We start from the raw sequence: 26,151 nt of genomic DNA on the forward strand, positions 1-26,151 counted from the left end.
GGAAATTGCTGGAGCCTCGTCTGCCAGCCAGTGTTTGTGTGTGCGCACACGTGTCTGTCTGAGTCCCACCACCCCCACCCCTTCCCCTTCACCTCGTTATGCCAGAGTGTTGTCCTCTCGCTGCTCCTCCTCCTCCTCCTCGTCCTCCTCTTGCACCGGTCTGAGCTCCCAGAACAGACGCTCAGCCCCTCTGTCTCCTCCTGTCCCCCAGGTGCATACCAAAGTGTGTGAGATGGAACAGCCAAATTATGCCAAGCAGCTGTTGCTGCAGATGAACCAGCAGCGATCCAAAGGTTACCTGTGCGACGTCATCATCGTGGTGGAGAACGCTCTTTTCCGGGCCCACAAGAACATCCTGGCGGCCAGCAGCAGTTACTTCAAATCCCTGGTCCTCCACGACAACCTCATCAACCTCGACGTAGAGATGGTGAAACCCTCTGTGTTCCGACAGGTAAGAAGCCCCGCCTCCCAAGTCCGTATGTCACTGTTCTGATATATATTTGGACGCCCACTTGCAGAATTCACTTAACCTGGCCCCTCCTCTCTCCCCTCCAGGTGCTAGACTTCATCTACACGGGGCGCCTGGCCAACTCTGACCACAGCAGTGACCACAGTGTCTCCGCCCTCCTGACGGCGGCCTCCTACCTCCAGCTGTCCGACCTAGCCGCTCTCTGTCGCAGGAAACTCAAACACAACGGCAGGGCCCCGTCCGGCTCCGGCAAGGTGCCCACCTCCACCACTTCCCCCACCCCCAACGGATGCTTCCCTCACCCCCAGCGCCTGTCCTCCACCCCCCTCAGGGTCGCCCACAACCACCACCACCACTCAGGGTCCAGGGAGACCGGGAGGAGCCACGGCCAGAGACAGGAGGGCCGTCTGAGGGAGGATCTGTCCGAGGAGGAGGGGTTCACCTCCAGCTCGCGCTGCGTGTCCCTGAGCCCCTCCGCGGCGGACAGGGTCAGTAACGGCGTGGAGGCGGGGCTCGGCCTGGGGCTGGACCTGTCCAAAAAGAGCCCGTCGGGGAGTACGGCCACGGAAGAGGTGAGCCCCAGCAGCCTGCCCCAGGGCTCTCCCCACGGCTCCCCCTCCACGACCAACAGTGCCTCCTTCGAGGACACGCCCACCAACCCCGGCGCCGCCTACTCCAACCCCGGCCAAGAGCCCTCGGAGCCAGGGAAGGATCCAAAGAGCGCCGTGGACGTCCAGCACAGGCCCGCCCCCAAGAGGCCCAGACCCGCCAGCGCCAACGGCTCCAGGGCGGAGAAACCGGGGCGGGCGTTGCCCAACGGCTCGGAGAGAAGACGGGGCTCGCGGGGCGGAGGGGAGCCGGGCCACCGTGGGGACAGCGTGTCCCCGGAGCCGGGCGACGGAGAGGGAGGCGGCGACGAGAACAGCCAGGAGCAGAGCGAGGAGAGCGGGCAGAGCGAGAGCGAGGGGCGCAGGCGACGGACCCGGAAGAGGAAAGCCAACTACGTCTACCGGCAGCCCCAGCAGGGCTTCGAGCCGGCCCTGGGCGACAACCTGTACGTGTGCATCCCCTGCGGCAAGGGCTTCCCCAGCTCGGAGCAGCTCAACGCCCACGTGGACTCGCACGCCGAGGACGAGCTCTGCATCAAAGACGAGGAAGAGGAGGAGGAGGACGACGACGAGGCGGGAGCGTCGCCCAAAGAGGAGGACCAGGACGACCCAGAGGATCCGAGGCCGCGGGCGATCAAGGCGGAGCCGGACGCCGACGGCTCGCCGCCGCCGCGCCACGCCTGCACCGTCTGCAGCAAGAGCTACAAGGACGCCGGATCCCTGCGGCAGCACGAGAAGAGCCACTGGCTGAGCCGGCCGTTCCCCTGCAACATCTGCGGCAAGCTGTTCACCCAGCGGGGAACCATGACGCGCCACATGCGCAGCCACCTGGGCCTCAAGCCCTTCGCATGCGAGGAATGCGGCATGCGCTTCACCCGCCAGTACCGGCTGACGGAGCACATGCGCGTCCACTCAGGGGAGAAGCCCTACGAGTGTCAGCTGTGCGGCGGTAAGTTCACCCAGCAGCGCAACCTCATCAGCCACCTCAAGATGCACACCTCGCCCACCTAGACACGCCATCGCCGCCGCCGCCGCTAGCAACCTATTACCTCATCTTCTCAGACCTCCGCCTGCCGGCGTCCAGAGACGACCTCCGCTTTTGAGAATGTACCCGCGTTCCTTAGGTCCGCCCGGCCACGCGTCGCCCGGGCGGGGGTCTCCCGTTACCTCACCTTCAGAAGCCCACGTGAAGGCGCACGGAGCAACCTCTTGACCTCTCGCTCGCAGTCTGCCCACGCACACGGGCATGTGGTTCGTGTGACCGGAGGAGACATGCCACTTCTCGTCACGCAGTACGTTGACCTCTCACCGACCTCACTGCCCGCCATCATCTTCACCCGCACACATACCTCATCTGCACAGCTGACCCGACTGCAGATAACTGACCTCCAGAACCAGACAACCCCACACAAGTGGACAGCCCTGCCAGACAACTCTCCTCAGGTAAAACCAAAGATTCCTCTCGTCAGAAGATGCTCTCCCTGGGACTGAACTTGACCTCTTTCATTCCGACAGCTTTTTGATAGACAGCAACACCTAGATGATCATAGCTTTGTGAATCCAACTGAACTTCAGTCTTGACACCGTGGGTTTTTCTACCATGGCTGCTAGGCAACAGGGTACCAACCTAGTGGCAGCTTTTACCGTATTCCTCAGGTGCACATTGTACCCCAGACGGGCCTGTCATTTGGACAGCATTTATGACTTTGGTTACTGCCTCTCTACTGCTGGGTTGAAAAGACCTAGACACATTAGGATCAGGGATGTTCTTAATACAAAGTTGTTCCTTGGTCAATATTTGCAGTTTATTCTCAAGTCTTTAAAGATAAGCCAAATTTAGAGTCAATGGTCGGATTATCTAACAATATATTATGTTTCTGTGAATGTGAAACTGGATAATCTTACGCAAATTAGGTTGTTGTAGGGAGGGTATTTTTTTCACTCTCTGCTTGTGTTACTGTGGTACTATTTTTTCTTGCTTGTGGTTACCGCAAATGTTACCACAAATTTGATTTGAGATGCATGGTATTGTCACACTCCTGCCTCATGATTCCTCCTTCAGATGACAAGTCCTGGGCTCTTACAGCATCAATGTACTAGGTTTGTGATTTGAAAACATCCATCTTTTGGAAGCCTTGATATAACATTGAGTCAGGTTTGTTAAGGGACAGGTTTGGAATTTAGCATTATAAGCCATGTTAAAAGGTTATTTACAATCATATACAACGGCCGATATCAAAGTTTTGTCAAACGGTGCACTCTCGAGATATAGCCCGTCACCGCTAATGCACTCAATGCATAGGTGCATAAACAAAATCCCTCAAAAACACCAAACTCCTGTTTTCAAAGACGGGAAACTCACTTAGTGGTCACTGGTGTCCGTTGATGTTCTGACAAATAAATCGCCACAAAGTATGATTCAGATCAGGTTTTATTTATCATATAGCATAGAACTATTTTCACTTGCAGTAGATACATTTGTAATCTTCTGCTTCAACTTTGGGAGGTCTTGACTGAGTTGAGGCTACCATAGAAGAAGAGGAGCTGCTTCCGGGTCACAGTCTACACAACAATAACAAATCGAGAAGCCTAGGATTGCTTTGCAGCTGGTATTTCATTGATAGTGTTCGGTAGAAGTGCTTGTTGATCAAAACAAATAAGGGACAAGGAATAATCTTAACATCTCTGGCTTTGTTGTCAATACAAATCAGTGGATATTGTGCTAATATGATCAATAAAACCCGATCGGAAGCATACATTGTGAACCGCGATATGAAATGTCCACGGTATTAGAACCGTGACATTCCCTGTGTTTACGATATTACGTTTACGGTATTACACAATAATGCACTGCTGACGCTTCACATTTCAAGTTGCTTGCGACAGTTAATTTAAATTTAAAATAAGCTTGCTATTAATAAACTGAGCTTAATTACAATAGTGTGTATTTTCCATCATGTGTTGCACTGTAGTTCCTTCAAAGTAAAATACTTGTTTTTTTTATGTGTTGGGGTGGTGAAATACCGTAAACCGTACCGTGTAACTAGATACCGTACTGTACCGTACCGTAATGCAAAAATCCATACCGTCATATCCCTAGTTGTATATGATAGTAAATAACCTTATAACATGGCTTATAATGGAAATTCCGAACCCGTCCTTTAAGAACAGACAGATTTCCGTACATGTTATAGTGTGGAGGTGAAGTGGAGAAACTTATGAGAGTGAAATCCAAAGAGAGAAAAGTCAACAATGGGACTACAAACTTAAACGTCCCGATGACGACCAAAGTTTTTTGACTTGGCAAATGTGGTTTTACCAAGTTCTCTCTTGCATAATGTACTCCCAGTTCCGCTGATTTCAAATGTTCCTTAACCACCTCAGTTAACCACCTGTATTCATGAGTGCACTCAAAGCTGTCAACATGCTCTGGTAACCCAGCCACTCAATTGTCTTACAGTACTGTACTTGATGTATTTTTCTCAGACCAAAACAAAGGCTAAATGCCCATCTTAAGTCCAATTAATGTATCTTTTACTCGTCACAGTCATTCCTAATGAGGAACTTTTGAGTTGTTTCTCACTTGTAAGTGTCCTACAGTTTGAGCATTTTCTGTTGGCATGTGCATCATGTCATTTGATCTGGTGAACGGTTTTCACAGGCAACTTCACCCTTAACTCCTTCGTGTATCAAGCCTTTTTCCCCAATGAAAAACATTGCCCTCCATTGTGTCCCACTAACCCCCATCCAACCATTTCCTGTGCTGTTTTTATGAGTGTGAGGGGGTCACGTGGTCGCGGAGGGTAATCAAAAACATGCTGACCAGCCGGCTGCAGCCCAGTACACGTATCATAGAAGGAACACCACATAGCATATGTTTAAATGAGTTACAGTAGTAGAAGAGTTAGTACAAGTGGAATAAGTAATGTAACAAATGAATTACTCTTGTTCAGGTCCAAACATGTACACTTCCGGTATCCCTCTCAATTCAGGAACATTAGCATTAAGATGGAATAATGAATGTAACAATAATTACTCTCTTAATGACTGGTGATCACCGGCTGTAAACTCCCGTTCAGGTGTACAATCAGGTGTGTACACTCCCGCTCTCCCTCTCAATTAAGGAACATTGGCATTAACATGGGGTGAAGGGTGAAGTTGCCTTTGTCTGGCATACATAAGTCGGACAGCCGACTTGATACAGGCATTTAGAATGTAGATGAATAAGACTGCAGCGGTCAAGTTTTCAACTCTGACCGTTGTGTAGTTCTGTGTAATTCCTCTACCACAAGACTTCAGGGATACGGTAGTTCCTCTTTGAGATGGGGAATACTCAGCTTTGCTAAACTGATGGTACTATTGTGAATTTCCTATGACTAATGCAAAACACTAGTTTCCTACTCAAGATTTTTTAGCGGTGGAGGAAGGTGACCATGTTTCAAATTACTTGTTTGATTAAAGGTAGAGATGTTTAATGTTTAAGATTTAATGATTAGCTTTTGAATGTTTGAGTAACAGCATGCATTGTATGAAAGATATGAGCTTGTTCCAAATTTACAGTTTATTTTCTAAACCAAAGCACATATTGAATGATGGACGGCCGTGTGGTGTAAAAATGTGTGTATATGAAATATTTGTTTCATTGTTTACATAAACTCTTAACAGTCATACCTCAAGCAAGGAGAGGTCAGTTGGAGCGGGTACGCTGGTTGTATAAACAAAGATGTTTTTGTGTATAGTTAAAACTATAGAAAGTAGCGGCATGGTTTTCTATGGTGTTTCAGCAACTGTATTTAGGAAAAACCTCTATCATTGATTGTGACCAACCAAATATTTTGCATTAAAAGAACAGTGGAGAAAAGTTTCATACAAGTTCTACAACTAGAAATAAACAAACCCAATATCTGGAATATGAATCCATTTGAAAGTCAGGGATTTTTATTACTATTGTCTTGTTATTCTGCTCTAATTTATATCTTTCTGTCTGTTTTTAGAACGAGCTTTAGACTGGCCTCTCCTCATTGTCCTTATTGGCAGTGTTCACTGTTATATCTGTCTTTTGATGAATGTATTTATTAGTTTCACTCTGTTTCTCTTGATGATAACCCTACATGGGCAATATCAGGGGTGATGTAACTGCTGGTCCATCTTAGAGAGAGGTGGCACAAAGCATTAAAGGGATAGTACACTGTAAAATCAAAGCTTGTCAAACATGTTTTCAATGCACCAAAGATGTTTTAATTGAGCATGGTCCATATTTTACCTGTCGTTTAGATCCAGGTGTACAGTATGTATTGGACAATATCTGCAGGCCTCAAGTCCAAACAATGAAGAAAAGGTGACTCCGTACTTGGCTAGCCTTGCTGATCTCCATATAATGTACACAATAGATGGTGACTAAGAGTTTGGGTGTACTATCCTTTTAAAACATAGCCATAATCCAGGTCTAACAGTGACTTTGGAGACGGTAGGAATGTTGATCGGATGTGTCTTTTTCTATGATTCTTACCAAGCCCAAAGCATGTGGAATACAAATATATGAAAAACAAATGTTTTGTGGTTCTTGTATGTCTTGTGTTTCTTTGAGTATCGTGTTTACTGTAATGTGCATACGCCTATGTCCGCCGATGTGGGACCACTGATGACAGATCATAAGAAAGAAAAGTGTTGCGCACTCTGGCTCCATATGCAGTTATTTTATTTTGACGTTTCGGCCTGTTGGCCTGAGTGTACAACACTTTTTTCTTTATGATCAGTTCTTCCAGTGATCAGCACCTCACGAGTACCTTAGTATGCGATACCTTTTTGTTATAACCACTGATGACAGATACATTGTATTTTATCCACTGAAAGAGATGGTGTTGCCAAAGCAACCTGGTTCAAGGTAGTCATTTTAGGAAAACCTCTGAAGCTGTTTACACCTACCATTGCAGCACAGTACATTATAGTGAATGATGCCGCAAGCCTAATCAAATACTGGCTGTGAAGAAAGCATTAACCATTCTCAGTAGTTTCAGAATATCTTGCCCTCAAGATCGATCATGCATCAGTCCAGTTTGTGCAATATTACTGACTTTAGAACAGACTACCTCATTGTTGTTAGACACAGGTTGACATTCTCCTAACAAGGAGCAAGACACAACTCATGAAGAAACGCATTACCTCTTTCCTCATCCTGATCCACTTTGAGACGGACTGGACTTCAGTTTTCCCAAAGGAAAAGCCAAATGCAATTTTTGGGCCTATTTGATATTAGAGTATCATGTGTTATGATTGTATTATTCCCCACACCACATATATGCATTTTACTCATTCCGTTTTTAAGTCTGTCTTTGCTTCTTGTCTTTAATGGGGGTATTTTTTCCTATAGCCTTGAACAATGCTTGCTGACAACTCATTCGTGTAGTCTGTACTGGTGTAGTCTGTTCAGGACTGCTCGATATCGGGCTTGTCTGTGGCTCTCGTGCCATGCGATTTCATGTAACAGCTTAATGTACACAGTTACAGAAAACATGTTTGCCCTCTGATCTTTTCATTAAAATCTTCATTGGAAATAAGATTTGATTCTGTGTTGTTTATGTGCCTTGTTGCTTTTACGTTTAGATATGCAGAGGTAGCAACAGTTCGATGCTGTTCCATCTTACAACTTAAAATCTTCATCATCTGAAAGTGCAGCCTATCTGGACTTAAACACTTGTCTATACATACTCGCCATGCCAAAGGGTGGGAGACGCATGTGTGTGAGCAGTGTCTTCCTGGTCACTGGTGATTACTGCTTGGGTGTAGGAGAGGTGCATGGGGGGAGGGGAGGTGTTCAGCCTGGGGCCCCAGGTCCCAACGGGGTGGGGTGGGTAGATGGAGGGGGCGAGGGGGACAGAATGGGGTATGGGGCAACGTCTGCCATCTGTAGGATTGTCTATTGTGCCCAAGTTGAAAGAGGAATTCCCTTAGTGGTCTTGCTATTTCTCTTGTCATTATCTTGCTGTCTGCCTCAGTTAGCTCAGAAGGTCTAGGAGACAAGACCGCATGATGTAACCCTATAGGCATATAGCTGTAGTGTATTCTCTATTCAGAGGTCCCCCTTTCATCTTGTGCTCTGGTGCAGATATGCTACTGCATGTGACCATTACACACAGAAGTGGTCTTTCTCAGGTCGCTGCCTCTGAATTCATGTGCTGTTTGGTGAGGTGGTTGCTCATAATATCACATGCACAGACAGGCTCGGTGACTTGGGTTAATGGGCCTGCTGGCACTTGAGCTCTCTTATGCTGTTGATAATGTGAGGCCCATAGCCCATCCCCCTGTGGTGTCACATGCCAGTTGACCCTTGAAAAGGTCAGAGTTCAGCACAATAGGCTGCATTTTGATTCTAACCCTCCCGGCTTCCCTTCATTCAGCCGTCGGCAAGCCGCAGCCCACAGATGCCGGTCTGAGGACACATCTGCGGAGAACAATGATGCCCAAATATGGCAAAGGAAATGTAATTAGATGCATTTCATTGTAACCGTCCTCCAGGAGTACATTTGCATACAGAAGGGGGTGGTTAAACTCCTAAAATGAGCAGTGCAGGGCTCGCTGGAGCTTGCCTATGGAGCCAATTAACTTGTCTCTGGAGAGGGCTACCTTACTTGTAAAAAAAAAAAAAAAAAAAAAGGTTTGTTTTGGGGGGACCTTTGTCCATTAGCAAAATGTCATTTTGTTGCTTTTATGGTGAATAAATATTACTTTGGGTCTGGACAGGGAGCTACACATGTAGGCACAAAGAGGTGGTGGAGGGGGGGGGGGGGGGGGTAACTTACCCTTGAACCCTACAGCTGGCCTAGACTGGCTTCTCTGAACTCCCCCCTCCTCTGTACCCAGTGCCCCGGTCTGAGTCCCCCACAAAAGGACAAAGGGGGTTGGGCATTTGTGGTGGGTAGATTGGTGAAGGGACTTACTGGGCAACAAAAGGATTGAGAGAGAGGGACCAGATGAAAACCGCAGACATCTGCTGCTGCTCTCCGACTTTTCATGCTAATATACAAATGGCTAATATGCAGACCCAGTCATGTCAGATGGGATGTTTGATTAATGAAGACCATAAAGAATGGACTCCCATTATTCATTTGCAAAATGTTAAGATGGAGGCCTGAGCTTTTAGCAGTCGTGCTTCCAAAACGTAGAAGCATGTGTTACTAAGTCTACCAGATCATGCAGAAGGGCAGTAGACAAGGGCATATGGCCATAAGCCCCCTCAGATCAGTAGCAATGTGCTCAGCACAGGTGTCACAACAGCTAAACACAAGCCTCTTGATGTTGTCCAGTCTATTCTGACGTTTCAAGGGAAAATGGCAGTGAAGAGTCCTGGCCTGATGTTGACTCAGTTATCAGGATTTGAATCCCCATCCGGTCCATCTGGCAATTATGAAGAATGTGCTGTACTGTTTTAATCTGTGGGACGGAATTACATTTTAGTCATATATAGCAGCCTAGCAGACGCTTTCTTAAAAGTACACTTGTATAGAGTAAGCAAACCGACTGTACATCCCAGTCAGCGTGAGGCATTCAATAAGAGCAAGCCGTTACAGCACTAGCGCTTTTTTTGCCCCTCATATACATGTACCATTTATCTCAATTCTCATTAAAATGTGTCAACCGCGCACACACACACACACACACACACACACACACACACACACACACACAGAAATGCATATGCAAAGTATGACCAAAGTGAGTTGGTTTACAGTTTCAGAGCTCAAATCCACCAGGAATTCATTTTTATTTTAATTTTTAGAGGAAAAGGTTACAGCAACAGATTTGGGACATGATTTGTCAAGATTACAACAGATCTCAAATGGTCAGATTTTTTTTGTCATTACAAACATTTAATACACTACATACATAATCATATTTAACTTAGATACATTTAAAATGTACTTAAATATCATTAAAAGAACAAACTGGATACTTACAATCTAATCATACATGTAAAGACAGATGTAAGATAAATTATCTTTATAGATCAGTAAAGTTAACAACATAGAATCATTTTACACTGAATTCTGAAGGAGGATGTTACAGCAACCTAACACAGCACACATTAAGACAGGGATATCTTGCATATCACTGGAGGGTTGTAGTTCTCACGGCATCTCCACAGCTGTTTGTGCCACTGCCCAGAGAAATGGCTTCTTGGGTATCAACAACATTGAACTAAACCCAAAGTTCAAGTGTAGGCTTAATTAAAGGGTGTAGGTAAAGAAACCCTTCCTTTGTGCAGAAAAGGAATTGTACACCCAAACATGTATATAATCACTTACGAACACGGTTTGCCAGGAAGCCACCCCCCTTAGGAGGGTTCAAATGCAGGTCTGGTGAAAAGACATGCAGAAGACTGGTGGATGGCCATGCCATTCTGTAACCTACCACTCCTAATCCTGATAACCTGTGACCTGACACAGGTGAGCGGCACACCAGGATGAACATTACTCAGTCACTTCCTAAGTACATATATACTTTCATCTTATTAGTTAATTGTATTAGTACTGTACAAAGTATGATTGATTCAAGACTGACCTGATATAAAGTATGTGATACATGTAGAGATCCTGAATTCTGTTTGATCCTGAATTCTGTTTGTGATCCATACATATGACTGAATTGCTGGGTGTGTGACTGATTTGACTGGAGCAGGTCTTAGCTACGACACACTGAGAATGGGTTAGTGATTAGTCTCTCATAACAGCTGTAACATTTAAACATACGATGTCTGTCACAGAATGTATGGAAAATGGGAACTAGCTTGAAGGCTTTTTTCACAGGTTATTTGGACGTGCAACAGCGTTGTGACTGTGGTGCTTCACATGGGACTATCAGTCACCACAGTCTGATCTAGAAAGCTCCAGTCACAATCTATACTGTTTGGTCCCAGACCCTTATTGAGTCACACGGTCACAGGTTTCCAAGCTAGTAGGTGATTGATTTTGTCACTATAACAGCCTATGATCAGAATCAGGCCAGCCCAGTGAAATACTATGATCTATAAAGTGCATATCATGGTAAAAGCTAACATACTAGATTGACCTACAATACTAATGGCCCCTGCTTTAACCAAAACTACAGCAGAGGCTCCACTCTCTTCTAAACGGCTACAGAGTTCAGGCTTTCCTTTAGCCACAAGCTCTCAGCCTTGATTATGTGACGACCGCTAAATGTATGGTCACATTTTTTGTGATATGCTGACTTAATTTACTTTTATTTGCTTGATTATTGCTGTGTTTGATTTTAATCTACCAATAATTTTCAAATTAAAGCTATTCTAGTTGTCACCACGGGGGTGGGGGGGGGTGGGGGAGGTGTAGGTCTGAAAGGAGTCGGCGCCGTCTTCCTTCAGACGCTAAAGACGAGCAGAACCGAAGAACACAGCAAACACTCTCCCATATCGTAATTTCTCCTTTTCCCCCGGTTTTAAATAAGGTATCTTCAACTGTTCCATGTTCGTAGGATCCCAGCCCCTTAGGAGCTGTAATAGGTAGCTGAATGAACGCCTGTGTCCCCGATGGCTCTCCAGAACTGGGCGATGGTCACATTAAAGGGAGAGTTAGCAGGGAGAGCAGGAGAACCGGCTTTTCAGTAGGGAATCTGGTTCTGATAATACTGAAGCATGTCGTAGGTTTTGCTCCTGTCGGAAAACAAAACAAACAACAGTTAGCAGGGCGTAAACGGTCATTACACTACAAAGAGAGTTTTCTAACTGTCATTTCCTCAGGGCAGTTAAGGCAGTGTGTAAACAATTCTGCAAGTGTGGCCTTTAAAAAGTCCGATGGGACTAGTCGGAAGTGCGGGGCTCAGAAATGGAACGGGGCCGGTGTTACCTGCTGCTGAGGAAGCAGCTCTGGATGATTTTGATGATGAACGCGGCGGCCTCCTTCTCACTCATACTGGGGTTGAACCGCTGCCTGGGAGCCAAACAAACCGTCGTATATCAGAACATGGCGCTTCCTCTCACACGCTGACATGCTAACTGCTCCGGCGTACCACTCACTTCAGCAGCTTGATGGTCTGGCCTCTGAAACACGGCAGCCCGGTGTCCAACATCAGTGTTACCAAGGAAACGACTGCGTCCATGTAGGGCCTGGGAGAGGGGAGGAAGACGAGGGAGATGGAGATGAAGGACAGATCAAGAGAGGACACAAGAATGGTGACAGAACCATAACAGTAACACACACTCACTCACTCACTCACTCACTCACTCACTCACTCACTCACTCACTCACTCACTCACTCACTCACTCACTCACTCACTCACTCACTCACTCACTCACTCACTCACTCACTCACTCACTCACTCACTCACTCACTCACTCACTCACTCACTCACTCACTCACTCACTCACTCACTGAAGCAGCACGTCACTAAGCACCCCTCACCTGACAGCCAGGTATCCTCGGACACACATCTCCATGAACCATTTGAAGGGCGTGGCCTCCATCTTGCCTCCCATGATCATCACCATCTCGTCGGTCAGCTTGATGTCCGGCTCCCAGCCCAGGTTTCCTCCCGGGGAACTCTCAAACATGAAGCCAAAGTCTGAGGACGCAAACACACACACATAAGCACAGCGGAAACGATCCCACGCCTTCGTGGATGAGGTCGGACCCTCTGCACTGCAGGTGAATACACGGATGAGGTCCACCGTCTGATCTGCAGCACGCAGGTGAACGGATGACGCTGGCGTGCTTTTCTACCTATGTGGATGAGGTGTCCCTTGCTGTCCAGCATGATGTTGCCGTTGTGTCTGTCTTTGATCTGCAGCAGGAAGAGCAGCAGGCTGTAGGCCGCCATGCTGCGGATGAAGTTATACCGTGCCTAGGAGGAGGGAGAGAGAGAGAACGACAGAGAGAGAGAGAGAGAGAGAGAGAGATAGAAGTAAGTAGGGAGGAATACAACCATTTAAGGTTAGTAAAACGTTTTTGCCACTTCACTATTTCATCTCCTTCTGTAGGACTGGGGTCAGGGACCGCCTCACCTTCTGGAAGGCCAGAGTGGACTCGTCTCCATACTGGTTGCGGAAGTAGTCGTACATCCCAAAGTCTGTCTGTCTGCCCAGCTGGTCCCGAGACTTGCAGTCTGGGATGCACTCGATCACGCCGCACTGGGGACAGACAGAGAGCAGTGACGTTCGCTATTCAGAAGTTAATAAGTGGTGTTAGGGTGCGTGTTCACCGGCAAGCTGTATGTAGCTGAACAGCTCCATGCTTACAGCTGTGTAGTTTAGAGCTGGCTAGGCTACCGATATTGGGAACTATGTTAGCAACGAGTGTCGTGTTTTTGCAGACTGCAGATTAACTAGCCAAGTTAAGATAGCTGGCTAATGTTAGCTAGTGCTAACGTTCACTGTCTCTGCGGTTTGGTTAAGAACTGACCGTCCTCGTGATCAGAATAGCCTTTTACATTCTGCGCTCAAGCCCAAAAAGTTCAACTTTTTTAAACTGAAAAAAAAAGCCTAGAGCTCATGGCGCTACAGTGCTAAAAAGCTCTTTGAACACAGCTCTCATCTCCATGGCGCCCTAGAACTCATTATCCATTGTAAACAGCTTGCTGGTGGACACACACCTCTGAGGCCCCGTGTCCACATAGCGCCTTTTTCTGTTAGAAAACCGTTGGGGAGAGCTACGTCCCGGCGCCCTGCAGCGCCTCTTTCCTGCTGCACTCGGACTGGTTATTTTGTATCTATGACAATATATCTTCAGCATCATCAACCGCCGTTGTATATGATTGTTTCTTTGCCTTTTATTAGCCATCTTTTATTACTATTACTATATTTCTATATTACTTATTATCCTATCGTTATCCAACCTATTATTTATTTATCACGAACCACCGGCTTGCCGTCGCACTTGCCTGAAAAGAGCGGCGGTGACTTTACCAGCGCCTTTCTGAGAAGTTGAGATGTTTTCAACTTCCGAGCGCTTGGAGCGGCCGCCAAAAAAAAGCCAAAGCGCTCGAAAATAAGACGCCGGGTGCAGCACCTTTCTCCAGGCGGCCGCCAGCGCTCTCTCCTCATTGAAAACAATTGAAAAAGGGCGCAGGCGCTCAGGAAAAAGCGCTATGTGGACACAGGCCCTAAGGTAGGTGAAAGGTGTGTGTGCGTGTGTGTGGAGGGGGGGATGGGGGGTGCTGGCTGCTCTCTCACCCCAGGAGCTGTAGCCACCACTCGGTAGGGAAACACAAACAAGTCCAGTCCAACCAGCTGGAAGATGTTCTTGAACAGACCGATGATCTGCAGTGCCAGCATGTCCTGGGGAGGAGGGTGATGGGAGAGAGTGGTTACGTCAGATAGTGCTGAAATGGCTGCTTCTATCTAAATAAGCTTAGTGTAGTGCTGTATCCATGGGTCAGAGAGACAGAGAGGGGGGGGGGGGGGGTGGGGGGGGTTACTTCCTACCTGTCTGCAGTCGTCGCCCACTTTGAAGATGGCCGCCTGCCAGCAGATCCGCCGTGCCCCGTCCGAGCTCTCCTCCCCTTCCTCCATGGAGTCCGAGGGGCAGCGCAGCCCCTCCTTCTCCAGCTCGCTCACTCCGCAGCGTTTCACCTTGAACTTGGCAAGGTAGGGAGCCTTGGCAGCACTGGGGAGGTCGAAACAAACACACACATGGTATACGGCCCATAATACACACGCTCCTCAAGGTTTAGTCAGACTCTGAAATAGATTGAAGATATCTATCAATAGGATGTAACTCTCTGTCATTCAGAGAACCAGGCGCTACCTCTGCATGGGTGTTCCTGACTTGTAGTCTATGTCCAGAACAATGGCTTCTGGGTTACTGGGTAGGTAGCAGCCTGGAGTGACCACAGGAGGGAGACAGAGAGCAACCATCAGTCGACACTTGGAGGTAAAAAGACAGATAACTAAACAAGCACATGCCGTTACTACTGTGAGAGTCGGTGTTGTTGTACCTGGCTGGACCTTGATATCAGACAGGGCCTTGAGACACGCCCTCTTCCTCTCATCTCCCTTGGGGACGGGCCTGAGAAACAAACCGGACCGTCAGAACCTCCAGCCCCGCGCTCACCAACCAGAGGACATCCAGAGGACATCCAGAGGACATCCAGAGGACATCCAGAGGACATCCAGAGGACATCCAGGGAGACGATTCTCTTACTTTATGATGGCCGACACGTTGGTGATCTTGCCGAAGAAGTCAAACTCCCTCCCGTAGAAGTCCTTGGCGGGACCAGACAGAGAGCCTGTGATCTCCTCCACCATCGTCTCCAGCAGGTCCCCGATGTCCGCTACAGAGGACGGGGTGGGCAAGGCAAGGCAAGCGTATGTGTACACATGTCAGCGACAGGGCAGTTAAAGGTGCTTTACATGACTATTAAAAGCATCAAGACAAAGTGCAAGAAACACATAAAGGGTCATACAAAACGAAATGCAAAAAAAAAGGACATTTAAAACAAAATGCGGGGAAAATAAAATACAAGAATAAAAGTTAGAGTGCAGTGTATGAATTAATAATGAAATAATAAAAAATAAAAAGCAGCGGCAAAAAGATAAGTCTTCAGTCTTGATTTAAAAGAACTGAGAGTCGCAGCAGACCTGCTGTTTTCTGGAAGATTGCTCCAGATATGTGGAGCATAAAAACTGAACGCTGCTTCTCCATGTTTTGTTTTAACTCTGGGGACAGAAAGCAGGCCTGTGCCAGACGACCTGAGAGGTCTGGATGGTTCATAACCTAGCAGCAGATCGGAAATATATTTTGTCTCTAAATCATTCAGTGCTTTATAAACCAACAGCAGAATTTTAAAGTCAATTCTTTGACAGACAGGAAGCCAGTGTAAAGACCTAAAAACTGGAGTGATGTGATCCACTTTCTTAGTCTTATTGAGGACTCGAGCAGCAGCGTTCTGCTGCTCAGGTAGGGCAACACTGATTAAGCAGAGAGGAGTGTGTGTGTGTGTGTGTGTGTGTGTGTGTGTGTGTGTGAGAGACACTCACGGTCTTTGTGGTGCGCCTCCTCGTCCAGGTAGATGTTGGTCATCATGTTCCAGATGAACTGGTGAGCGAGCAGCTGAGACTTCTGGGCCGCCCAGAGGATGTACTCCCTCACGTAGCCCATCTGCCAATCACGTCACAGCACATCACAATGACATCATATCAAAACACATCGATCCTGTCCATAGACGATTGTCTACACACAAATGTGATGGTGCAGCAAACAGTCAAGAGCATAAGCTAGTATTTAAAGAGATAGTTCCCTTTCAAATCAAAGTGTGTCAGGCCAGCTGTAGCGCTGGCTGGGACGCGCCCGGTGGTCACCTTGTCATAGCGCAGAGCCTGAACAATCTGAGGAATGTAGAACAGGATGGCGTCCTGGGGAGAACAACCACAACGCTTAGGTTACTGATGATACGGGATGAGACTGTGTGTGTGCTGGTGTGCGTGTGTGTGTGTGTCTTACCGGGGGGAAGGAGCGCAGCACTTTAACCCCGTACTGAGCGGTGAGGGGGTGTGGGGGGTACATGCTGCTGAAGTAGGACAGGCCGGTGGGGGGGTCGGCGGGGGCCCAGCACAGGATGTGGCTCAGCTCTGGAGAGTCGGCATCGATGGTGTGCCATGTGACCAGAAACTGAGGAACACACACACACACACACACACACACACACACACACACACACACACACACACACACACACACACACACACACACACACACACACACACACACACACACACACACACACACACACACAATCGATGCTGGGTTACAGCGGCGAAATGTCACAGCTGATGTATTGACCCTTGATAAATAAGGGTAATGGCTTTCGTGAGACTGTGGTCGAGGAGGTCTGGCCCAGCGGAGCAGCAGTGCCTCACCTTGACCGCCTCAGGGATGTCGCTGACCGCTCCAGGGTCCAGCCGCACCAGCCTGGTCACCTCCGACACGATGGCATCGTTCTTAAACCTGACCACACAGACGTGAGGAGAGAGCCCACTGTAGCGCTGCGCATGTGTGCCAGCACCTGTAGGTGTGTGTGTGTGTGTGTGTGTGTGTGTACGTGCGGCGGCGGTATAGCTCAGGAGGTAGAGCGGGTCGTTCAGTGATCGTAGGGTCGGTGGTTCGAATCCCGGCTTCTCCCAACTACCTGTCGAAGTGTCCTTGGACAAGACACTGAACCCCAAAATTGCTCCCAATGAGCAGGCAAGCGCCTTGCATGGCAGCTGCCACCATTGGTGTTTGAATGGCGCTCCGGGCCAGTGTAACAACTGGATGGGGAGTGCGTTAAAAATGCAGTACCTATACCTATACCTATACCTACGTACCTAGCGGGCAGCTGCAAAGCCAGGTAAGGCGCTATGCTCCAGGCAAGGTTGACGTTGTCCTTCCACTGTTTCTCCGTCAGGCTGATGTACTTGGACCGCCAGTTGGCGATGCTGGTCTCCACCGACTGCTCGGTAGCGATGGCCAGCTCCTGGGTGGACAGGGGGTTGTACCACGTGGTCAACCGCTCGATCTCACTGGCCTGGAGTCGGGACAGGGAGAAAGGAGGAGAGAGAGAGAGGATGAAGAGAGAGGGAGAGGGAGGGGGGGTGTGGGTGTAGTGAGAGGGTTTGGAGAGAAAGGGTAGAAGAAAAAAAGGAGAAATCTCTTAGAAATAGGAGGTAAGGACCCAGGGAGGAGGCCAGAGGGAACCAGGATCGGTGCCAGGTGTCTCAGCAGAGCAGACGGTTGTCAGAGTGGTCTCACCAGTAGAGCTAGCAGCAGGGTCCTGCGCTTCATGTAATACTTATGGAGCTGAGTTCCTCTGTTGCTCTTCTTGGACATGCCTGAGAGCAGGTGAGAGAACAGGTGAGAGTGTGTTTGTGTGTATGTGAATGCCTAAGTGTAACTGTGTGTGTGTGCATATGTAAGTGTAACTCTGTGTGTGTGTGTACCTGATTTCTTGGATGTTGTGGACATGCCACTGGACAGTGGGTAGGTGTTGATCCATCCCTGTCCACTCTGCTGGGAGCGCGTGCTGCTGTCAATGTTGTTTCTGGGATCAGTAGCCGTCATCACTGACAGACTGTTCAACGATGGATCCTGGTTATCTACACACACACGCACACACACACACACGGTCAGTAGGCTTGTACACCCACAGACTTTCTTTCTCTCTCTCTCTCTCTCTTTCTCACTCTCTCTGTCTCATGCTCCCTTTCTCTCTCTCTCTCTGATCACTCACTTTATCCATCCATCCATCACTGACTACTGCTTTTTCCAGCATAACTGTTCCTTTCTCCTTTCGTGATGTTTCTCCGTCCTCTACTAATCTATCCCCATCTTCCGCTGTCTCTCGGTCCTCTAAGATCCAAAGTGTGTATGTGTGTGAATGTGTAACTAAGTGTGTGTGTGCGTGTATGTAGGTGTGTGTGTGTGTGTGTGTGTGTGTGTGTGTGTGTGTGTGAGAGAGAGAGTGTGTGTCTACTGCATCATCCTCTCCTAACCTCACCTGTCAATTTATTGCTCTCTCTCTCTTCACTGCTCTGCTCTCGCTCTCCACTGTTCTCTCTCTCTTCACTGCTCTCTCTCTCTTCACTGCTCTCTCTCTTCACTGCTCTCTCTCTTCACTGCTCTCTCTCTCTCTCTTCACTGCTCTCCTGCTCTCTCTTCACTGCTCTCTCTCTCTCCACTGCTCTCTCTATTTCCCCTCTCCATGTCTCACATGTTTCAGCATAAAAAATACCATACATCCACATGAGGTCTGAACGGGAGGAAAGAGATATGTCAAGATGAGTTTTTTGTTTGTTTGTCTGAGCATTCGATGGTGAGGGAGGGGTTTATCTGGAGAGCGAGATGAGCCTTAGAGGTTAGTCCTGTGTGCATCTGAGATGACCATGCATTTGGGAGGAGAGAAACCCAATGGTGGTGCGTAGGAGGAGATACCCAGAACCGCTGGTGAGGGGGTCAGATTTCGGTCCTCCATCCCCGTTGAGCTACAGCACACTCATGACAGGAGGACAATCCGATGTTTGTGAGTGGGAGACCATTTTGTTTTCTCTCAGGTTGTCAGGAGTGGAGCGGAGAGGACTATCTGGGTGGTTGGGGGGGGGGGGGGGTGGGCGTCCATTTCTCAATTTGTTTTTTCCTTTTTGTTTGGACAAATTGACAAATCGAGCTGAAGGGGTGGGTCGACGTGATGAGAATAAGGTCATCAATCAGTCATGCATTTTAACACAGGTGACAAATCTGCACTTCACCTCACGGCTGGAAATTATGAGAGGGGGGTGGAGAAGAGGGGATGGAGACAGAGAGAGAGAGAAAGAAAGAGAGAAAGAAAGAGAAAAAGATAGAGAAAACAAGATCTAGATAGATAGATAGATAGATAGATAGATAGATAGATAGATAGATAGATAGATAGAGAGACAGATAGAGAGACAGATAGAGAGACAGATAGATAGATAGATAGATAGATAGATAGATAGATAGATAGATAGATAGATAGATAGATAGATAGATAGATAGATAGAGAGACAGATAGACAGATAGACAGATAGATAGATAGAAAGACAGGCAGACAGAGACAGATCGATAGACAGACAGACAAACAGATAAGACAGACCATTGATCCATCTACTGTATCTATCTATCTGTCCACCCATCTGTCCTCAGCACGGTGGGGGTGTCCAGCAGTGGATTTGACCTGTGTAAAACATGCGCTGGGCAGTGTAGTCGGTGCTCCAGCGCTGTAGGCTTACTTAAGATCGATATCGGGGAAGTGCTGGACACAATAAGCGATCCGAATATCCCGGCAGAGAGGGTGCTCGGGGCGGGGATGGCGCCAAGCTCACCAGGTGGGACCAGCTGGCACGCCGCCAGGTACTTCTTGTCTGACAGGATGCAGGCGTAGAAGCGAACCATGATGCTGATGTCCTCGCGCAGACGCTTGTCCCCCTGGGTGGGGAACTTAGGGGCCGCGCTGGGGACGGGGAGAGGGACGCAGGGAGTTTAGTATAGTAGTAGTAGTGTACTTGAGTACTAGTATACTAGTAGTAGTGTACTATTGATCGATCCCCGGGGAGGGACTGGACACTGTATGGTGTATGTATGGAGATGCGGAATACATAATACATAATACGCTGCATGATACATAATAGAGTCTTTGCCACTTCGCCGACCCAGCTGGTTTTCTGAGGGTGAAACTAGGGGTCAAAATTGAGTGACAGGTCGTAGCACCAATGAGAGTGGTTTTAAAAATGAGTGACAGGGCGCAGCAGCAATGGGAGTGATTTGAAAAATAGGTGGGAACTCCCGACCAATCAAAACTCTGTGATTGAAGGGAGATGACCTGTTGATTACAGTTTCAATGAGTTTCCAGTACTTTATATAAAATTCAAGTACTTTTCAAACCTTGAAAACGCCACATTGAAATTCAAGCATTTTCAAGGATTTCCAGCACCCGTGGGCACCCTGTGTGTGTGTGTGTGTGTGTGTGTGTGTGTGTGTGTGTGTGTGTGTGTGTGTGTGTGTGTGTGTGTGTGTGTGTGTGTGTGTGTGTGTGTGCGTACCTGAAGTAGTCGAAGGCGGTGGAGTAGATCTTCTCTCGGAGCACATTCCTGATGGTGGCCTTGGTGACCACGTCAGAGTGCAGCAGAGCCAGACCCAGAGTCAGCAGCCTGAGCACAAACACAGCGCACCAGTCACCACACACACACAAACACAGTCACCACACACACACACACACACAGTCACCACACACACACAAACACAGTCACCACACACACACAGACACAGTCACCACACATCTGTGATCTGTCTGTCTGGCTGCCTACTGCAGCGCTGCTAGGGTACCTGAAGTCAGCTTGAATCATTGTGATTTAGAACTAACAGGTGTGTGTGTGTGTGTGTGTGTGTGTGTGTGTGTGTGTGTGTGTGTATGTGTGTGTGTGCGTGCGCCCGCCCATGTGGCGACCTGAAGCGGGGTCCGATGGCGGCTACGTGGCGGTTGAGGCTGCTCTTGTTTCCTCCCACGTTGAGGGAGAGCGAGCGCTGTAACAGGCTGCAGAAGATCTCCACCTGGTCGGCGCTGGAGTACTTGGCGATCTCAAACCTCTGGATCAAGAACTGCGGAGAGAGAGGGAAGGAGGGGTGAAGACAGAGAGATGAGGTGAGAGAGAGAGAGAGAGGGGGAGAGAGAGCGAGATTGGGACGGAGGGAAGGAGAGAGGGAGGAGGAATAATTCAACATGATCCTGTGCAGTAGGTGTTGAGTCGTGTACTTCAGGCTTGACCAGGGCCACACACACACGCACAACCACACACGCATGCACGCTGGTACTACAGTATTCTCTCTCACCTCCATCCAGATGTAGTGAGGGGTAACCTCTGGAGGACAGGGCGCCGGCTGGCTCTCCTCGGAGGCTGCCAGGGGGTCGGCCTCCACCTTGGCGTCTGAGAACAAGCCCATCTTCAGCTCCACCGTCATCTGCCACGCGCCCGCCATCTCTCGCATGAACTGTGGATGGAGGGGGAGAGGCATTAGGCACAAATACACACGTAGACAATGAGCTGCAAAACACACATATATACAGTACACACATCACGTCGTGCACACACTCTTAACCCCCCCTCCCCCAAACACACACACAGGTACATACTGGTACTTCCACTCCGGTTCGAGCTGCCAGCAGCCACTCCCAGCAGGCGATGGCCGTCTCCATGCCGTGCTCTGTGAACATCTTGATAGGAGACCAGCACAGGTGGTGCAGCAGCTGAGGATCACATTCTACAGGGAGAGAGAGAGGGAGAGAGAGGGAGAGATAGAGGGAGAGAGAGAGAAAGAGAGAGAGAGAGATAGAGAAGATGGTGGTGGCGGTGGGGGTGGCAGGGAGACAACAGCCAGGTTAAAAACATTACCACATAGTTAAATAGAGAGAAAGAGATTGGAACGGAGGGAAGGAGAGAGGGAGGAGGAATAATTCAACATTATCCTGTGCAGTAGGTGTTGAGTTGGGTACTTCAGGCTTGATTAAGTCGGGCTAGGTTAAGACTGGACTCTGTCCAATCCCACAAAGCCCCCCCCCCCCCGACACACACACCTTTGGAGCTGATGAGCAGAGCGGCGAGTTTGAACATGGCCTCAGTGAAGGCCTCAGGCTGTCCGCTTTCCAGCGCCTCTCCCATCTCTCTGACCATCAGTTTGCTGAGGTCCGACTGGCTTCGCATCGCCTTCGAGAAGTGGATCATGCCTGCCACCTGGGGAGGAGGTCAGGAAGGACAGCTGAGGGGACACACTCGCAACCGTGTGCTCCCAAAATGAGCAGTGTGACTGACAGAGCTATAAGCTGTATCTATGGCCCTGCAGGCATCCGTACCTCGCCAGCGTAGCGATTTCTGAGGTTGAGAGAGGCCATGAAGTTGGAGTAGTCTTTCTTCACACAGGAGGGCCTCTCTGTCAGCTGAGTGGTCTGGGGGGGTGGGGGTGGGGGGGGGCAGGGGAGTGGATTAGAGGAGAGGAGCGGGTGGAGGATGGATGGATAGATGGAGGAATGGATGATTTAACCATACTGTGCAGCTAAAATGGCTGAGGATAGGCACACACATTGTATAAATAAAACATCACACACACTCTGTACACACACTATATGTACGCTTACCACACTCTCTTGTATATATTGTGTATTTTGTATTTGCACTTCTTCTTTTTTTGGTTATGATATATTGTGTATTTGCACTGTCCTGTCCTGCACCCTGTCTAATGTCGTCTCGATCAGTGTACGCACCTTCGACCTAAACAGATTCCTAGTATGTGTAAACCATATACATGGCAATAAACTGCTCTTGAATCTTACATCTTGAAGCACTAGGCTGTAAGTTACAAACATAGTATACAGTTACAAATATAGCACTTCCAATGAAAGATAGCTGACCTATATCACAGCCACTTTCTTCGTGCGTATGGACTATGACTCCATGTTTGTGGGAGCGCGTGACCGTGACCTACCCCCAGAGTGGTGCTGTGTCTGTTGTAGCCAGCGAAGTGCAGAATGCTCTCTGTGGCCATGGCCAGGCCCGTGTGCTGCGACAGGCCCGACACCCAGTTCTGATGCTTGTTCAGATACTCCTGCAGAAAAGCAGCCGGTGTGGCCGGATACATCAACATTAGCACCCCCTACAGGCCTTTCAGAGACAGTGCAACTGACTGCATCTGGAAGCAAGTGAGTCTGTGTAAGGAGTGAAAACACGCAAGGCCTGATTTACTCTGTGTTGTTCATTTACTTATTGCGGGTGATCGGCAAAGAGTAATTGTGTGAATGACGTCAGGTGCAAATAATCATGTTTAAACGAGGGTTTTTAAAATCAATTTCACCTATGTCGTCTGCAACAGCATATGCCTTAACCTTAGTTAAATTCCTAGTATGTGTGTACCATACATGGCCAATAAAGCGAATTTTGGAGTGGAAAAACCGCTCACCTGTAGGTGGGACTTGGTGACAGACGGCGCCCATTTCATAGCCTCCTTCAGGATCTCTCCGCAGCGAGCAGCGAAGTCCTTCACGATGCTCTACAGCCCGGCACAGAGATAAACCAATGAGGAGCTCCTACTCGTTCGCCGCGTCTCCCTAATGCGACACGCTAGAGACGAAGCTTTTAGAGCAGTGGTTCTTAACCTGGGTTCGATCGAACCCCAGGGGTTCGGTGAGTCTGTCTCAGGGGTTCGGCGGAGGTCAAGACACACACCCGACTCATGATTCGTGATGACACGCCCCGCTTGGCCATCATTGGCTGCAGGTGATCACGCTACACCGCTTGGCCTATCTGTGCTGCAGGGAATTTGGTGCGCTCAGTAGTCGACTTGTGACTGTCGTGATGGTACGTCGTGTGATTGTGAAAGGAACAGACTTTGTTGCGAAAATGACATGAGAGTGGCACTTGCCAAGGTGAAGCTGCGCATTTCTGAACTGGTCTCTGAAAGGCAACAGCAGAAGTCACACTGATTTGCAGTAAATAATCATTATTATGTTTTTGTTTTTGTGTGAAAATCATGTTTTGATGGTTTTGTTCTTTGAACACAGTGATGTTGATGCACGGTTCATTTTGTGCACCAGTAAAATATATACCTATGTTTTGAATTTGAAAAAATCATATTTTATTTTTCCAATTAAGAAGGGTTCGGTGAATGCGCATATGAAACTGGTGGGGTTCAGTACCTCCAACAAGGTTAAGAACCACTGTTTTAGAGAGACCCGACGTTGCAGGAGCGGTCTCTCCCCCTACCTCTCTGGCCTCGTAGGTGTCGGGGACGGTGACCCTGTAAGGCGTGTCTGGGATGTCGTAGTAGGGCTGGTCCTTATGGATGTCCTGAGAACACAGCGGCGGCAACGCGGCGTTAGACGGTCGTGATGGATGCGAGAACCTCACTGGCGTTCGGTGTGTGTGCTGCACTTACGGCGCTGAGAGAGAGCGAGAGGGTCTGCAGGATGTCCAGCATGGTCTTCAGCACACGGCCGCTCCACAGCAGGTGGGGAAAACTGGTCAGGGAGAGAGAGGACACAGCGATCACGTTCACCTCACGCCGGTCAGTAACATGTGTCTAACGTGTGTGTGTGTGTGTGTGTGTGTGTGTGTGTGTGTGTGTGTGTGTGTGTGTGTGTGTGTGTGTGTGTGTGTGTGTGTGTGTGTGTGTGTGTGTGTGTGTGTGTGTGTGTGTGTGTGTGTGTGTGTGTGTGTGTGTGTGTGTGCGTGTGCGCGCGGCGCCAGAGCTCTCTCACGTTTCAGCCAGGCCAGACAGGTATTTGTCTGCCACTCTGCGGATCCTCTTGTGGATGTGGTTGAAGTTGACCAATAGGAACTGGGCGTGCCTCTCCAACTCCTCCTCGTGACCTTTAGTCTTAGGCTGTGAGGGGGACGAGACGGCGGGGACTGAGCGCACGAGCGCCGGCGTAACGTACAGCAGCCTCCTCCGTTCGTGTGTGTGTGTGTGTGTGTGTGTGATATTCCCCCAGACGGACGCCAGCCCCTTAAGTTACCTTCTCAGCCATCATCAGCAGGAAGACCTCGAAGACCTTGTCCCCGACCCCGATCACACACTGCATCATACCTGCGGACAAAGAAAAGGGTGTTTTTTTCTATGCCGTGGTTTGTTCCCTCTGTAGCTGCGATGCTTATCTGCCACGTCCAGTGAATTCACACAGAGCCGTGACGAGCCCGCGGGCGCCACCGCCGCCGCCGTACCGGACTTGTCCTTCTGTATGGCTCGGTCCTCGAAGTAGCGGAACATGACCTGGAAACGGTCCGAGTCCAGAGAATGCAGCATCCTGGACGACGGAGAGACAGGAGAGGATGGAACGCGGATGAGAAAACAGAGGATGTTTGCTCGGCCTGCAGGGGTGTCAGGGTGTGTGTGTGTGTGTGTGTGTGTGTGTGTGTGTGTGATGTGTGTGTGTCTGTCTGTCTGTCCTCACCTCATGTACTCCAGCCTGTACACCGACAGCAGGTAGGTGGACATGGCGAAGTCCAGTTTGTTGATGAGGGCGGCCACGTCGGGCGCGGGGTCCAGCAGGTTGATGATGGTGCTCCGCAGCTCATTCAGCTCAGCCTGGAAATAGCCACAGAAACCGTGGATCCCCAGCTGCGATAGTGTGTGTGTGTGTGTGCGCGTGCGTGCGTGTGTGTGTGTCCGTACCGGAGTGACGGTGTCGTTCTTCAGGGCAGAGTTGTACTGTAGTTCGGACCGTAGCGGTTCTCCGCTGGGGAAGGTGAGCAGGGGAGACTTGGTGGCGATCTCACACACGCCCTCGTACCACTCCTCCGGCCAGAGGCCTGCACGCAAGCGCACGAGAACGGAAACGTGAACCACCGCGCTGAACGCCGCCGTTAACGCTTACCAGAACCCACCTGATCGTAACTGCTTACCACACCCACCTGAACCCTCCACGGCGAAGCCCATCACCACAGAGTAGAGCCAGAAGTCTCTGAACAGCTTCTGCAGGCGGGGTTTGGCCTCCTTGATGGGGGGGAGCCGCTTGGTCAGCTGCAAAGGGACATGGGGAGGGGGGGGGAGGGGGCGAGGGAATTCAGGCTACAAATGAAAACGGCCGTATCTGAA

General features: G+C 49.1%; 2 protein-coding genes across 2 annotated transcripts in view; one reads left to right on the forward strand and one right to left on the reverse strand.

The window, feature by feature from the left end:
- Nucleotides 1–232: 232 nt before the first annotated feature.
- hic2 (hypermethylated in cancer 2) lies at nucleotides 233–2,088 on the forward strand (the record flags this gene model as incomplete). The annotated part of the gene is made up of 2 exons (XM_084442578.1): nucleotides 233–451; nucleotides 556–2,088. The coding sequence occupies 2 exons, from the start codon at nucleotides 233–235 to the stop codon at nucleotides 2,086–2,088; spliced, it is 1,752 nt and encodes a 583-aa protein (XP_084298704.1).
- A 7,728-nt stretch (nucleotides 2,089–9,816) lies between these two features.
- Nucleotides 9,817–26,151, reverse strand: part of pi4kaa (phosphatidylinositol 4-kinase, catalytic, alpha a) — a gene marked incomplete at its 5' end in the record, with an annotated part of 23,730 nt that continues 7,395 nt past the window's right edge. Inside the window, 35 exons of the mRNA XM_084442405.1 lie at nucleotides 9,817–11,740; nucleotides 11,934–12,017; nucleotides 12,104–12,193; nucleotides 12,490–12,649; nucleotides 12,808–12,928; nucleotides 13,089–13,214; nucleotides 14,256–14,360; nucleotides 14,508–14,688; nucleotides 14,830–14,902; nucleotides 15,020–15,090; nucleotides 15,226–15,355; nucleotides 16,062–16,182; nucleotides 16,383–16,436; nucleotides 16,525–16,692; nucleotides 16,941–17,028; nucleotides 17,388–17,587; nucleotides 17,812–17,891; nucleotides 18,000–18,155; nucleotides 19,896–20,023; nucleotides 20,613–20,720; nucleotides 21,017–21,168; nucleotides 21,400–21,558; nucleotides 21,701–21,828; nucleotides 22,142–22,298; nucleotides 22,418–22,510; nucleotides 23,047–23,166; nucleotides 23,518–23,607; nucleotides 24,321–24,404; nucleotides 24,493–24,574; nucleotides 24,815–24,939; nucleotides 25,073–25,143; nucleotides 25,278–25,360; nucleotides 25,508–25,641; nucleotides 25,729–25,865; nucleotides 25,968–26,076. Of these exons, the coding sequence (XP_084298531.1) occupies nucleotides 11,689–11,740; nucleotides 11,934–12,017; nucleotides 12,104–12,193; nucleotides 12,490–12,649; nucleotides 12,808–12,928; nucleotides 13,089–13,214; nucleotides 14,256–14,360; nucleotides 14,508–14,688; nucleotides 14,830–14,902; nucleotides 15,020–15,090; nucleotides 15,226–15,355; nucleotides 16,062–16,182; nucleotides 16,383–16,436; nucleotides 16,525–16,692; nucleotides 16,941–17,028; nucleotides 17,388–17,587; nucleotides 17,812–17,891; nucleotides 18,000–18,155; nucleotides 19,896–20,023; nucleotides 20,613–20,720; nucleotides 21,017–21,168; nucleotides 21,400–21,558; nucleotides 21,701–21,828; nucleotides 22,142–22,298; nucleotides 22,418–22,510; nucleotides 23,047–23,166; nucleotides 23,518–23,607; nucleotides 24,321–24,404; nucleotides 24,493–24,574; nucleotides 24,815–24,939; nucleotides 25,073–25,143; nucleotides 25,278–25,360; nucleotides 25,508–25,641; nucleotides 25,729–25,865; nucleotides 25,968–26,076 (4,020 nt within the window). The 3' untranslated portion in view covers nucleotides 9,817–11,688. The remainder of the gene's footprint in view (nucleotides 11,741–11,933; nucleotides 12,018–12,103; nucleotides 12,194–12,489; nucleotides 12,650–12,807; nucleotides 12,929–13,088; nucleotides 13,215–14,255; nucleotides 14,361–14,507; nucleotides 14,689–14,829; nucleotides 14,903–15,019; nucleotides 15,091–15,225; nucleotides 15,356–16,061; nucleotides 16,183–16,382; nucleotides 16,437–16,524; nucleotides 16,693–16,940; nucleotides 17,029–17,387; nucleotides 17,588–17,811; nucleotides 17,892–17,999; nucleotides 18,156–19,895; nucleotides 20,024–20,612; nucleotides 20,721–21,016; nucleotides 21,169–21,399; nucleotides 21,559–21,700; nucleotides 21,829–22,141; nucleotides 22,299–22,417; nucleotides 22,511–23,046; nucleotides 23,167–23,517; nucleotides 23,608–24,320; nucleotides 24,405–24,492; nucleotides 24,575–24,814; nucleotides 24,940–25,072; nucleotides 25,144–25,277; nucleotides 25,361–25,507; nucleotides 25,642–25,728; nucleotides 25,866–25,967; nucleotides 26,077–26,151) is intronic.

This window comes from Borostomias antarcticus, assembly GCF_949987555.1.
Source record: "Borostomias antarcticus genome assembly, chromosome: 8".
Classification (NCBI taxonomy): domain Eukaryota; kingdom Metazoa; phylum Chordata; class Actinopteri; order Stomiiformes; family Stomiidae; genus Borostomias; species Borostomias antarcticus.